Below are 12,209 nucleotides of genomic sequence, written 5' to 3'. Positions count from 1 at the left end.
ATGGTGAGGTAGAGGGGTTGAGGGTGGTGGGGGGCAAGGAAGTGCTTCCTTCCCCAGAAGCAACTCAGTAGCTGACAAAGGTAGTGAAGAATTCTGTTTGATAAGTCTCTCCTCCCACCAATCCAAGGTGGAAAGTCCTGTGTGGCTTATTTGTCATTATTTGATGATGCGCAATTATACTCTTGCCAGTAGCCATAGTAGCATCTTTCTGAAGTATCTTAAAGTACAGTTTCCCCTGACTGACTTCATAGCAAAGCCCTTGTATTAAGTCTCAGGAGTCCATCTGGGACAATGAATGCAGCCTCCAAGCTAAGCTGCTCCAGGCTTTAGAGTTTGGAGGATAGGATTAAAGGCAATCTTTCTCAGACAAAGCCAAAGATGGCTTTGGGGATCTCAAAAGAGGATGGGAACGTTGGGCTTCAATGACAAAATAATATCTAGGATATTATTTAGTGAAGGACAGTTGGGTCAGAGGCAACAAGTCACAAGCCATGGTTGGCTCTGCTGACTTTATGGTAACAATGTCTCCATCCCTAGATGCATCCAGTCCAGTCATGGCTGCCCCCACAGTGCAGAGCTGGTGACATTTCCTTGAAGATCATAGCCAAAAAACTGGTTTTAAAGCATAAAGGAACAATCCCAACTAATCCTCAGGTTTCACCTAAGGGTAAGGTAAGGGCCATTTTTAGGCTTCTGAAATCTGAACTATTTCAACAGCATTACTGGAGAAGGCTAACTCTCAGACGCTCTGTGAAGACCTATGGAAATAACTGTTGATTTATGTCCTGAACCAAATGCTCTGACTGTGAATGAAGGAAATGAGATGAGCAGGGAAGGGATTGGGTCTCTGATTCCATGAAAACTGGCTTTCAAGATCCAGAAAAACTCCTTGGGTTGAGACTCAACACTCCTAGAGTTGGTGCAATCTGCAGTTAAAGATGGGATCCAATTATTACCGTTCTCTACTTAGCTGTATCCTGCCCCAGAAAAATTTGCAGTAAAAGCCTCAGGTTAGATCTAGGCTAAAGAAATTGCCAAGCTTGGGGGATTGAAATGAAGCTGTCATCTTGCCATATGACATGTTTGTTCACAAGCCAGTGAAAGTCAGCAGACTGAGGAGATGACCCTCCAGAGCTCCCCTTAGTGTATTAAATAATGTTGGCCAGGCCCTTTCCTTGCATTGAGAAGAATCAGCTTTATCTATGCGGTGAATGGGCATCCAGGAGTGAACAGGACATATTTTAGTATCCTTTTGCTTATTCACTCTACCTCCCAGTGCCAGATACCCATTTTTGGTGGTTCCTAAGCCCCAGACCCAAGCTTTAGAGCCATGGATGGAAGGTGGTTCATCACACTGGGATTGATGATACCACCATCTCTAAGATAACACAGATAGGACTCAACTTCCCCTGAGTCCCAGCCTAGCAACATCTCATGTACTTGCTTATTCTTGTGCCTCTTTTACTATAGGGAAATGTTATGTGAATACTGCACAGGGGTTAATAAAAAAATACATATGCTCTCTTTGAAGAAGAATACACAAATGCAGGGTCAGCTGGGGTTGGATCCCAGACAAAGGGGCTGCAGCAGGTTGCCTCTGTAGGTCCAGGCCACCCTTCATGAGTGGTGGCTGCTGATGAGTCCTCGGAGCTGCTTGGCCACAGTGTCAATGAGTTTCTGCTTGTCTCGCTCATTTTTCCGAAACTGTGCAAACATGTTGTTCTTGCGGCTAGTATCCTTCATCCTAAACAGAGAAGGAAAGAAAAAGGGCAACGTGTTTGAGGAAACAATGGTGGAAGGAGAACCTGCAGGAGGCAGGATGGCAATGTATCTTAACCACTATCCAGAGTAATGAGAGAGTCCAGAATATCTCCAGTGTCAGGACCACACTCACCTACTCATCAGGAAGCTGGCATTCTGGCACCTACATCTCTCTCAACTTCAGTCACCTTTGGAAACTGGTCAAGACCCAGCTTTGGAGGGGCCAATCTCCTTATCCCTTATACCTGCTCCACCTAATTCATTCCCTTCTCTCAGCAGGTATGTACCTGCTATAGGTGTGTGGGACATGGAATAGCTCTGCTGGTCAATAAACCCTTATAGAATGTCTAGGATCCACTCATTACCTCATGAACCTACTAAATCCTGATGGGACCTTCGAGATAATATTTGAAAGGTAAAGCAGGAAAAGTGTTCTTAACTAGCAATTCCAAGAGAACATGAATAACCAAAGGCCACTGTGTATTTCTAAACCTCACTCTAGCTGGCTACTCTATCCCATCCCTAAGAAAACTACGGGCTTGGCCAGGCGCAGTGGCTCAAGCCTGTAATCCCAGCACTTTGGGAGGCCGAGATGGGTGGATCATGAGGTCAGGAGATCGAGACCATCCTGGCTAACACGATGAAACCCCGTCTCTACTAAAAAAAATACAAAGAATTAGCCGGGCGAGGTGGCGGGCGCCTGTAGTCCCAGCTACTCGGGAGGCTGAGGCAGGAGAATGGCGTAAACCTGGGAGGCGGAGCTTGCAGTGAGCTGAGATCCGGCCACTGCACTCCAGCCTGGGCGACAGAGCGAGACTCCGTCTCAAAAAAAAAAAAGAAAACTATGGTGACCTTTTTCCTTTTGTCTCAGGGTAATGGCACATAGGCGGTGTGGTGACTAAGAGAGTATGGTGCTGAGGAAAGCATGTGCCAAAGGGTTGGGCCATTCTCTCACTCCACAAACCAGAGCTTTTTACATGAAAAGCCCTTGAGTCCTCAATGGCTGTCTGTACCCCCGGACCTTCGACCTTTGGGTCATGCTAAAGCTTCACAGATGGCATATTTCTAGAACCACGGGCAATTCTGGCCAGTGGTTCTTTCAGGTAGAGAGCCCTAATGGGGAAACATGGACAAGAAAGCCAAGACTAGGTTAAGATGGTCACAGAACCCCCAAGTCTGACTAAGCAATTGTGACAGAATTCAGGAATTTGCTATTCCCTGCAGAGGGCTCACATTCCCTGACATATATTGGTGGCCACTAACTCTTGTCCTAGCCTCTGCACACCAGACCCATATCCCACAGCTAGTTCCAGTGTTAGACAATTGAGAACAGTGCCAAGACAGATTTCTTTCTGGGATAGGGCCAGTCTTTACCAGAGCTGGGCCAGCCCTCTGACTTCACTGCTCCCTGGGCTGTATGGAGACAGGCTAAAGGGAAGGAACATGGCACCAGGCTATAAATTGCCCCCAGGCATATTTCCCAGGGGACTTTGGTCAATCCTGCACCATTTTTTCCCCCACTGTGGGTGGCCCTTTGCAGAGGAGCAGAATAGAGGCCAGTGAGTCAAAAGGCCAGAGATCCCACAGGGGCATTCATGTTTGGCATATATGATATAAATTTACAATATATGTATTCCATAAGGGCTTTATATGTGGCAAGAAGTTTCTAATGAGCACCACAGACTCTGGTGCTCTGGCTCTGGTATGGCTCTGGCTGACAGTGATAGCCACAGACTAATTAAGAATTCTCTCACTGATCTAAGCTCAAAGACCTTCAGGCTGGAATTACTCATCAAGCAAACTCAGAACACTGAATATAAGGTATGATCACCCACATGTGGAGGCCTGTGCTTGGAGGGGAAGAAGAAGGGGAAGTGACTGCGCTAGTTGAAGAGAAAGAATGAGGGTCCTCAAGCCTCTGATAATTACTGTATTTGTTCCCTTATACACTAGTGGCACAATTATGTTTGTGGAACTGGCCTGGTTTTAGATAGTCCCAGGGAAAGATTCCCTTTCCTCTGCTGGGTATACTATATATCTAAACATTATCAACAACACAAAACAAACAAAAATAAATGAAGAAAACCACTTCCTATATTCATAGGACATTTAGTTTAATATCCTACATTATCATTAATTTCATGACTCCTAGAAGCAGCTGAGAGACAGGCAGCCCGCTGGCTTTCAGCTCCCACAGGGAGGCTCCTGTAATATCTAGGAGAAAGAGGGTAGTCTTTGGCCTCAGAGGTTAGAATTTCTCGGTCATTAAGACCTGGAGTTGGTACGAGGCACTGTAAAGATAAACTCAAGTACCCTGAGGGCTAATGGTGGCCTGCTGGTTTCCATTCAGGAATGCTCCAAAACCAAAAGTCAGCCCTCCCACCTTCCATCCCATTCTGAAAGCCCAGTATCCTGTTCTACTTTATTAACAGCTATGGCCACCTCTCAGTGATGCAGGGGCCACTTCTTTTCCCTAAATGTCTTTAGCAGGTCTTTGGGGCTTTCCGTTTCACCCTGCTAAGAAGCGCCAGGTTGAAAAGGAGAGTCAACATCTGATGGTAGAGCTGGCTGTGGAAAAGCAGGAATAGGTCAGGTAAAGGGGTCAATTCCTATGAGGCTGGGAGACACGGATTGTAGTGATCTGGATGCCCTTTGATCTACTGTGTTTGGAAGGAAGCTTTTAAACTCTTCTGATTGCTAGGGCTAAGCACATAGCTTCTTTACTGGCCAGTGCTCCAGAATGGTAGGGAGAGGCTAATTATTTTCAACTACTGTTGAGCCATAGGAAGTGAATGCGCCAGTATTTCCTAGATCCAGAGATTCTTGGGAACAGAAGAGTAAAGGACTGCTGAGAGAAGTAAATAACTGAAGGGAATTCCATAGCCCATTTGAAGGACACATAATGACCATTAAATATGACCATTTAAGCACCAACTCAAAGGTCAAAATGTTCCCTTCTTTCACCTTGGCACCAAGAACTGTGGGACTAAGCCTTGCCTCTAATAAAGGGTCTTCCATAAGAGATGCAGGTTCTAGATTTTAAAGCCACCAAGAGGTAGGGGAGGCTGCTGAGGAGCTCCCTTTGGTCAGGGCTTTATTTCAGGCCCCACACTAGCAAGAGTATTGAGTGTGTCAAGAGGTTGAATGGGAACAACCCTTTACCTGGCACAATGGGAGAAAATCCCTGCCACCACTCCCAGCCCCAAAGGAATTAGTAAGCCAAGGGTCACTCTAAGGGCCAAGGATAGAGAAGGCAGCCAGCCAGTTGGCACCAGGCTGGTTTAGTAGATTAGTATGTCAGGGTGGGGACAACCCAGAGGCTAGGGATTTTAGTGTAGTCATTAGTGTCAATGAGGAAACCAGAAGGACTTGCCTCAAAGTGATGGAAAAGGCCCAAGTGAATAATATACTTACTCTCTAGATATCCTAGGGAGGAAGGTCAGTGGGAGAGAGAACCATGGGAAACAAAGTTAAAATGGAAACATCAATCTCTGACGTGGTCAGAAGAAAACTGTAGTCTGAGTTTTTAGTCTCTTGGCTCCAAATACATACCCCTGCATCATGCTCTTGCCTTCACCTCTTCCCCCCTTTTTCCCCCTTTCATATTACATAGTAAGAAGAATAGACCTTGACCTCTCCTTCTGCTTAAGGCTCCACTTTGACTTCCTGGACTCTGAGTCTTGCCTTCCTAGGATTTGAGATGTGGCTGACTGGCCATATATGTAGACTTCCTACACTGCCTAGAGGCAGGGCATTCTTCCAAGTAGCTGGGGATTAACTAGTTTCTCAGATTCCAAGAGAAACCTGCCTTTTTATGTGGGTCTTGGTCTCTGACCTGCCAGCTCTCTAAGAGATTAGCAAAGCCAGAGCCAGGCTGTAATACATAGCATTTCCCAGCTTCTGGGTGACATATTGGTTAGCCCTGAGATTTCCTGGACTACCTAACTTACTTTCAGTGGTAGCACCTCTGCTTCAGAGAAGCTACAGTTCTGTGGCAGGGAATCCTCTGCAGGCTAGTGACTGACTAAGGCAAAAATCAGACACATTCTCCAAGACAGTTTTGTTGGGATAGTCAGCACAATAAAGCTCAGTCTGGCAGGGGCTGGGAGTTGGGAACAGATGAAGGTTTCAATAATTCTCAATAATTTCCAGGGATTCTCTATTAGGAACCAGAGAAGCCATCTGTTCTGTGGAGTTGCACTATCCATCATCATACCCCAGATGACTAGGGCAGCCTCATTCTGTTCACCAGGCTGGCCTGAGCCCCAAACCAAGCCATTTTTCTTTCTTCTCTTGCCATCTCTAGTAAGAGACACTAGTAAAAGACCCATTAAACTAGAAGGTAATGTCAGAGTCCAATTCTGATCCATACTTGGCCTAGCTTGTTGGGGGCTCAGGAATGAATAAGCCACAAGAGGAAGACTGGCCTGCTAAATCCAGTGATTGAGATTGTTGACAGCACCCATGGCCTATGCCAACTTCCAGAACAAGGCTATCTTTCAAGATACTGGCAGTGGCAAAATTATCTTCTATGCCAAACCCCCACCCCTGTCTCCCCACTGCCCAACACAGACCACTGGACTGGATACTCACTTCTCTAGCAGGGTCAGAGCAGTCACTGGGTTTACCCGGAGGTACTTGCAGTTGGGCTGACCATAGTCAGCAAGGTAGGTTGACCAATCCCACTGGATGAAAAGATCCAAAAGCTGTAAAATATCCAAACCCCACCGCAGGGATTAGTCAGACAGACAAGACAAACCAAGATACCAGAAACTTCATCATCCTTCACTACCAGCTAATAAATTAGATACATAAAAATTAAAATATAATAAGAAAAAGAACAGCTTCAGACTATTCTTTCAACCAAGAAAATAAATGAGTAAACATTAGATGGCAGACTTATCTCTGCCATAAGCAGTATGGAAACGTTGCTAAGACTATATGCCAGCAGTTAGCTCTCAGAGGCAACCCTGTAAAGAAACTAACACTAGACTGAATCAAATATGATAATAATATCATAATAATCATTCACTTACTCATTTAATAAATACTTATCAAATGCCTTCCACATGCCAAGAACCATTCTCAGTATTCAACAAAGAACAGATAAAGGTGGATGTAGTCCAGTGCCACATATGCAATTGTTTGAACTTCAAGGTTAAAAGGTCTGGGTTCAAGTATCAGTTTTTTGACTTGCTGCACTGACTTAGGTAATACAGACATGTATACATGCCTATATACAAATAGGGCACACAGACAACACAGAAACACTGAACCAAGGCGTAAATGGATCATGTAGCATTTCTAAGAGGCCATATGTGTTATGCCTATGCAGACACAGGCTGAGAAGATGAAATCTGGGCCACAGTAGATTAGCCCATGATTGAGGACACAGAGTCTAGAATTGGGTTATCAGTGTTAAAGAGAAGTGCCAAGAGCTAGATGTGTGAAAAGACAATGAGAGCTTTCTGAGGGTGAGCTGAGTTCTGACACTGGGGGAGATTTTGACTGAAAGAAGCTAAACTTTTGTCAAAGGCTTTCCTTCCCAGCCAGTTTTAGCCTCAGACATCACACTAATAAATATTCAAAAATTGTAACTAAGTAAAACAAACAAAAGCTTCTAGAAGGGGCACAGTCCCAGACTCACATCACTGCATACAGGAAGAACCCTCACAGTACTTTTAACTCAAGACATTCTCCATTTCTCCCTTTCCAGGAGATAGGTAACTGCTGATGAGGACAAGTAGATGGCTGGCTGTGCAGAACAAAGGCAGAGAGGCTGAGAGCGCAGTCATATTCAATGCCAGAACCTGGGCTCTAGGCACACCTTCCTCCATGTCTGTCTTCACCCTGCAGCTGGCCAAACAGGCAGTATGGGCCTTGCCCTATTTGGCCAAGTCTCCACTTCATCCACTCTCTTAGAATAGCAGTTATGAACTTCCTGAAGCAGGATGGGAAATGGCTGAAGTCCCAAACCTAAAACTGAGAAAAGCCCCTACACCCTCAGCCAAGAAAGGGATTTTAGAGATGAGAGAAGGAGTCAGGGAGAGACAGGCACGCTGCTTGGTCTGGGCCAGGATGGTCCCAAACGGCTCCTCAGGCCATTTTCAGGTCATGCCTATTTTCATTGGCAAGTTAAAAGGCTTCTATCACTTCTTTCTGCTGACCCAGGGCCTCAGAGAGTTCTCCTTTAGAAGAGAATTTCTCTTGACTTTCTACTCTAGCATCAGTATTTCTGTCCTATGGTCTTCAAAGACCACTCAAGACAGCTCCTCTTTACTTGCTTCCACGACAGACACTGAGAGTACCCCTTGTTCTAAAGTTCTTCCAGTACTATGCTTTACATATTTCACTATGTTTTCCCGCAACACCTAGGGAAAGAACTATGAAAAAAGATAGCATTTTTTTCAATTAAAATTTTTTTCACAAATTAAAAAAAAAAAAACAAAATCTAGGAAGCCTTTTACTATTTGCCTATTAAGGAGCTGATAAGAAAAGTGAATGAATATCAAAAAAGTCTAATTGGAAAAACTGGAAAATCATTTCTTAAAGCTATTTTAGATACTACTTTTTCAGCATACATGGACATATACATGCATGTATTACCTTCTTTTTAAATGAATTCCTAATTTCTGTGCTGGAATTAATGTATTAGTACTTCTGATTTATTGCTAATACTACCATGTATTTCTGGTTAATGACACATGGGAAGTCACTAGTGGACAGTGGAGAGAAGTTCATGGCTTAGCTCTAAGTTATGGGATCTTTGGGGTGTCGCTTTTCTGGCCAGAAACCTGTGGCTGGTGACACCTTTGCCTGAGTTTTGCTCTGGCCCACTGGGTTTGTTACGCCCACTTGGCCTGGCAGGCTGAGCTGATGCCTGCCAGGGACACTGGAGTCAGGTGTGGAGCAGCGAGGGGTGTGTGTAAGTGTGGGGTCCGGTCACTGTACAGTCAGATGCGCTGGGTGCTGCCATGGGGTGGGCAGCTCCAGTTGCCAGCATGGACACCAATTCTCTGTGCGAATGCAGCTGGACTAGGTGTACTGCAAGCAGCTTTCCTGGATGGCACCGGGGAATGTGGCAGCACCCAGAAGCTTGGAGATGCCAGGAACCACAGGGCCCCAAAGAGGGAGTCACAGCTCTGGCTCAGGGAGCTCCCATGTCTGGGCTCTACAAAGAGCTGCAGCTCTTCTCTCCTTCTCTTCACCCACAATGTGGCGAGCAGGGGGTATGTTTCAGCCCTGTTTGTGTTACCCCAGCTCTTTTAGCCTCACCATTCAGTAGGTCTCAAGTTCTTGTCCTGTGACCAGGAAGAATGAGGTACGCAGACAAGTGGAAGGTGAGCAAAATGAAGAGATTAATTGAGCAATAGAACAGCTCAGAGATGACCCACAGTGGGAAGCTCCTCTCGGTAGCCAGGGTGTCCCAGCAAGTATTCAGCTTCTAGCAGAAAGGGTTGCTCCTCTCTGCAGGCAGGTCGTCTTGATAAGTGTTCAGCTATCAGCAGAGAGAGTGGCTCCTCTCTACAGCTGGTCGTTCTGCTGTCTCTCTGTCCTCTCCTCTGCTCTGGCTGAGCTCAGGGCTTTTATGGGCCTCAGAGGGGAGGAAGTGCAAGCCATCTGGTCCACGGGCAGCCAAGTCCCTACTCTGGTCCGCAGGACTGGCAGCATGGCCACCAGCCTTCAGCCTTCTGTGGCCTGAAGGTCAGGCCTCACTGGGGACCTGCCCCCTTCTGCCCAGGAACCTGTCTGCTTTCTGCTCCCATTCATGGCACTTGAGGTCAGCCCCAACTTTGCTCCAAGACTGGAGCAGCACTGACAACAGGGAGAAGCCATGCAGTGGGAGCAGGCACTTCCAAGCCTACAAGGGCAGGGAGGGCCTTCCCAGGCCCCCAAGAGTGCAGGGACGCCTGGGTCCACAGCCATGGTTTAGGTGGCTGCAGTTGTGCCCAGGAGGGTAGGGCTCCTGCCTGCTCCCTGGCTCCCACCAGCTCCATGGAGCATGCAGCCCCGGTCTTGCCACCCTGCTGCAGCCAGCATGATGGATGGCAGTGGTGGGCCATTTAGGGCAGCCACTACCACCATAAGGATTTCCATTTTTGTCTTCCTGCCAAAGTCAATGCCAATCATGAGCCTAAGAGCTCTGGAATGACAATCTATCTAATTTATTCCACTACAGTCATGGAAGCTACATAAGTCTATTAAGTTCAACCACCATGAGCCTATAGGATCACACTCTGGGTCATGTTGCTTCCCACAGTCTTTTAGGGTGGCCTCAAGCTAGGTCTTATGGCCTTCTCTGAGACAGATGGACAGAGAGTGAAGTCTGAGGGTACTTAACTAAGTGAGCTGCTTGGAGGCACACTTCTACTGGATTCCACAGAACAGTGTTAGAACGAACAGCCAAGAAAACCAGCAGGCCTATTTATCCATATAGTACTTATCCATATAGTACCTCCTAGTATTTATCCATATAGTCCCTCCCTCCCTCCCTTCCTTCCTTCCTTCTTTTTTCCTAAGAGACTAGTTCTTGCTCTGTTGCCCAGGCTGGAGTGCAGTGGTGCAATCATAGCTTACTGCAGCCTAGAATTCCTGAGCTCAAGTAATTTTCCCACCTTCACCTCTCTGAGTAGCTAGGACTACAGGCACACACCACTATGCCCAGGCTAACTTTTAAATATGTATTTTTGTAGAGATGAGGTCTTGCTATGTTGCCCAGGCTGGTCTGGAACTCCTGGGCTCCAGTGATCCTCCTGCCCCAGAAAATACTGATTTCTAAAGTTACTTAGGTTAGTTATTTTCTTTGTCATTACTTTCAATATGGTTGTGTTTTTCTTTTATAATTCAGCTATGTTCATTTTTCACTGCTTGTGCTCTACCTTTGATTCCCCCACATTCCAGTTGATTTTCATTATTAATTTTGGGGTATGTGAAACAATACTATAGTTCTGAGAGTAACAGCAATATAAAAAAGTGTTCTCAGAGAAGTATTACTCCCTCCTCATTCCAGCCTGTTCCCATTCTCCCCACTTTCTTCTATATCTTTCCTATCCATTCTTGTAGATAACCAATCTAGTTTCTGGTTTGTCCTTCTTTTGCTTATTTTACGCCAATGAGCAGACACACATATATTTTCTTATATCTTCCTCTTTCTCTCTTGAAGGGTAGCATATCATAGCTACTCTTTTACACCTTGTTTTGTCATGTAATGGCATATCTCAGAACTCACTCCCTAGAAGCTCATTCCTCATTAATGATTATATTCTTGATTTATTCATGAAAATGCTGTTTCTGTAAACTAGGTAAGCAAAGTCATTTTCAAGGGACAGACCAGACATTACATTTTGGAGCATTTCATGTTAACTTGCTAGAACAGGAGAGTGCTAGATTTTTAGAGTAGGAAATTCTGATAAATGTTAAGGCTAATTCAATCAAACGCAAACTCAACCCATCATTAACGATGCTTTGATTTCAAACACAGAGTTATCTATTTGTGGTATTTAATAGAACAGGGGAACTAAACTAGTGTAGTAGTTGATGTAATACTTTATAAGCTATATAGGTTAATTAAAATGGTAAATTATGTGATTACTGGTTATTATACAAAAATGTGTGTAAGTGGAAAAGTATATGACAAGGGGAGACATTTTTAATCAGGTTATATATTAAACAGGCCACTATGATGGGATACTTTTTTTTCTTCCTATATAACTTTTATCTGTGTGACTCTTAACTAGGGCTTTGGCAAAGTTCTAAAGCTGCCTCTGGTATAATTCCTTGTTTTTTCAGAAAATTCCCTGGGCTTAGTAAGACTCAAATTATAATTCTGATTTCATGGAGGGTGGGGAGAGTGGAGAGGACCAAGAACTAGAAAGCATAAGCAACTTGCTAAAAATCACAAAGTAGACAAGTGGTAGAGATGGTTTGTTGGCCCACACCCCCAAGATGCCACAGCTGGTGTTTTTTTTTTGTTGTTGTTGTTGCTTTGTTTTGTTTTGATTTTTTAATCCTGATTGATTCTGTCTGAGTTAGATACTCATCTGAGACTATGCCAAATTTCTGAACAGACTTTCTTTTTTGCAACAGCAGCTGGGAAAGACTAGAAAAATCCAAACAAGTCAAAGTGAAAACTAGTCCAAGGCCATATAGTGAGTTAACTGGACAGAGAATAGGCAGCATTATAATAGTAGAACAAATGCAAAGTTCCAAGAAGGACCTTAGGAATGTGATTATTATTAGGATAAAGCAGGGCTCGGTTGATCTTTGTTAGTGTACACAAATATACATGTCTCCGGCAGCAAGTCTAGAAATAATTCAGATGGACGAGTTGCTCATGGCTAAAGGACTAGAAGGAAATCATCAAGTAAAAATTACAGGCAATATACAAGCAAACCATCCTGGGGGTACTTGAGTTTTCTTTGGCAGAAAGGATTACCCAAAAAAACTCA

The 12,209-nt window shown here is 44.8% G+C and overlaps 1 protein-coding gene across 1 annotated transcript in view; it reads right to left on the bottom strand.

The window, feature by feature from the left end:
* Positions 1 to 1,503: 1,503 nt before the first annotated feature.
* Positions 1,504 to 12,209, bottom strand: part of EXOC6B (exocyst complex component 6B) — a 696,611-nt gene continuing 685,905 nt past the window's right edge. Inside the window, exons 21-22 of the mRNA XM_011945178.1 lie at positions 6,355 to 6,467; positions 1,504 to 1,744 (exon numbers count right to left, since the gene is read on the bottom strand). Of these exons, the coding sequence (XP_011800568.1) occupies positions 1,618 to 1,744; positions 6,355 to 6,467 (240 nt within the window). The 3' untranslated portion in view covers positions 1,504 to 1,617. The remainder of the gene's footprint in view (positions 1,745 to 6,354; positions 6,468 to 12,209) is intronic.

This window comes from Colobus angolensis, unplaced genomic scaffold (assembly GCF_000951035.1).
Source record: "Colobus angolensis palliatus isolate OR3802 unplaced genomic scaffold, Cang.pa_1.0 Scaffold24, whole genome shotgun sequence".
Taxonomy (NCBI): domain Eukaryota; kingdom Metazoa; phylum Chordata; class Mammalia; order Primates; family Cercopithecidae; genus Colobus; species Colobus angolensis.
The sequence above is the reverse complement of the archived record's forward strand: the minus strand, read 5'-3'. Positions and strand labels throughout refer to the sequence as shown.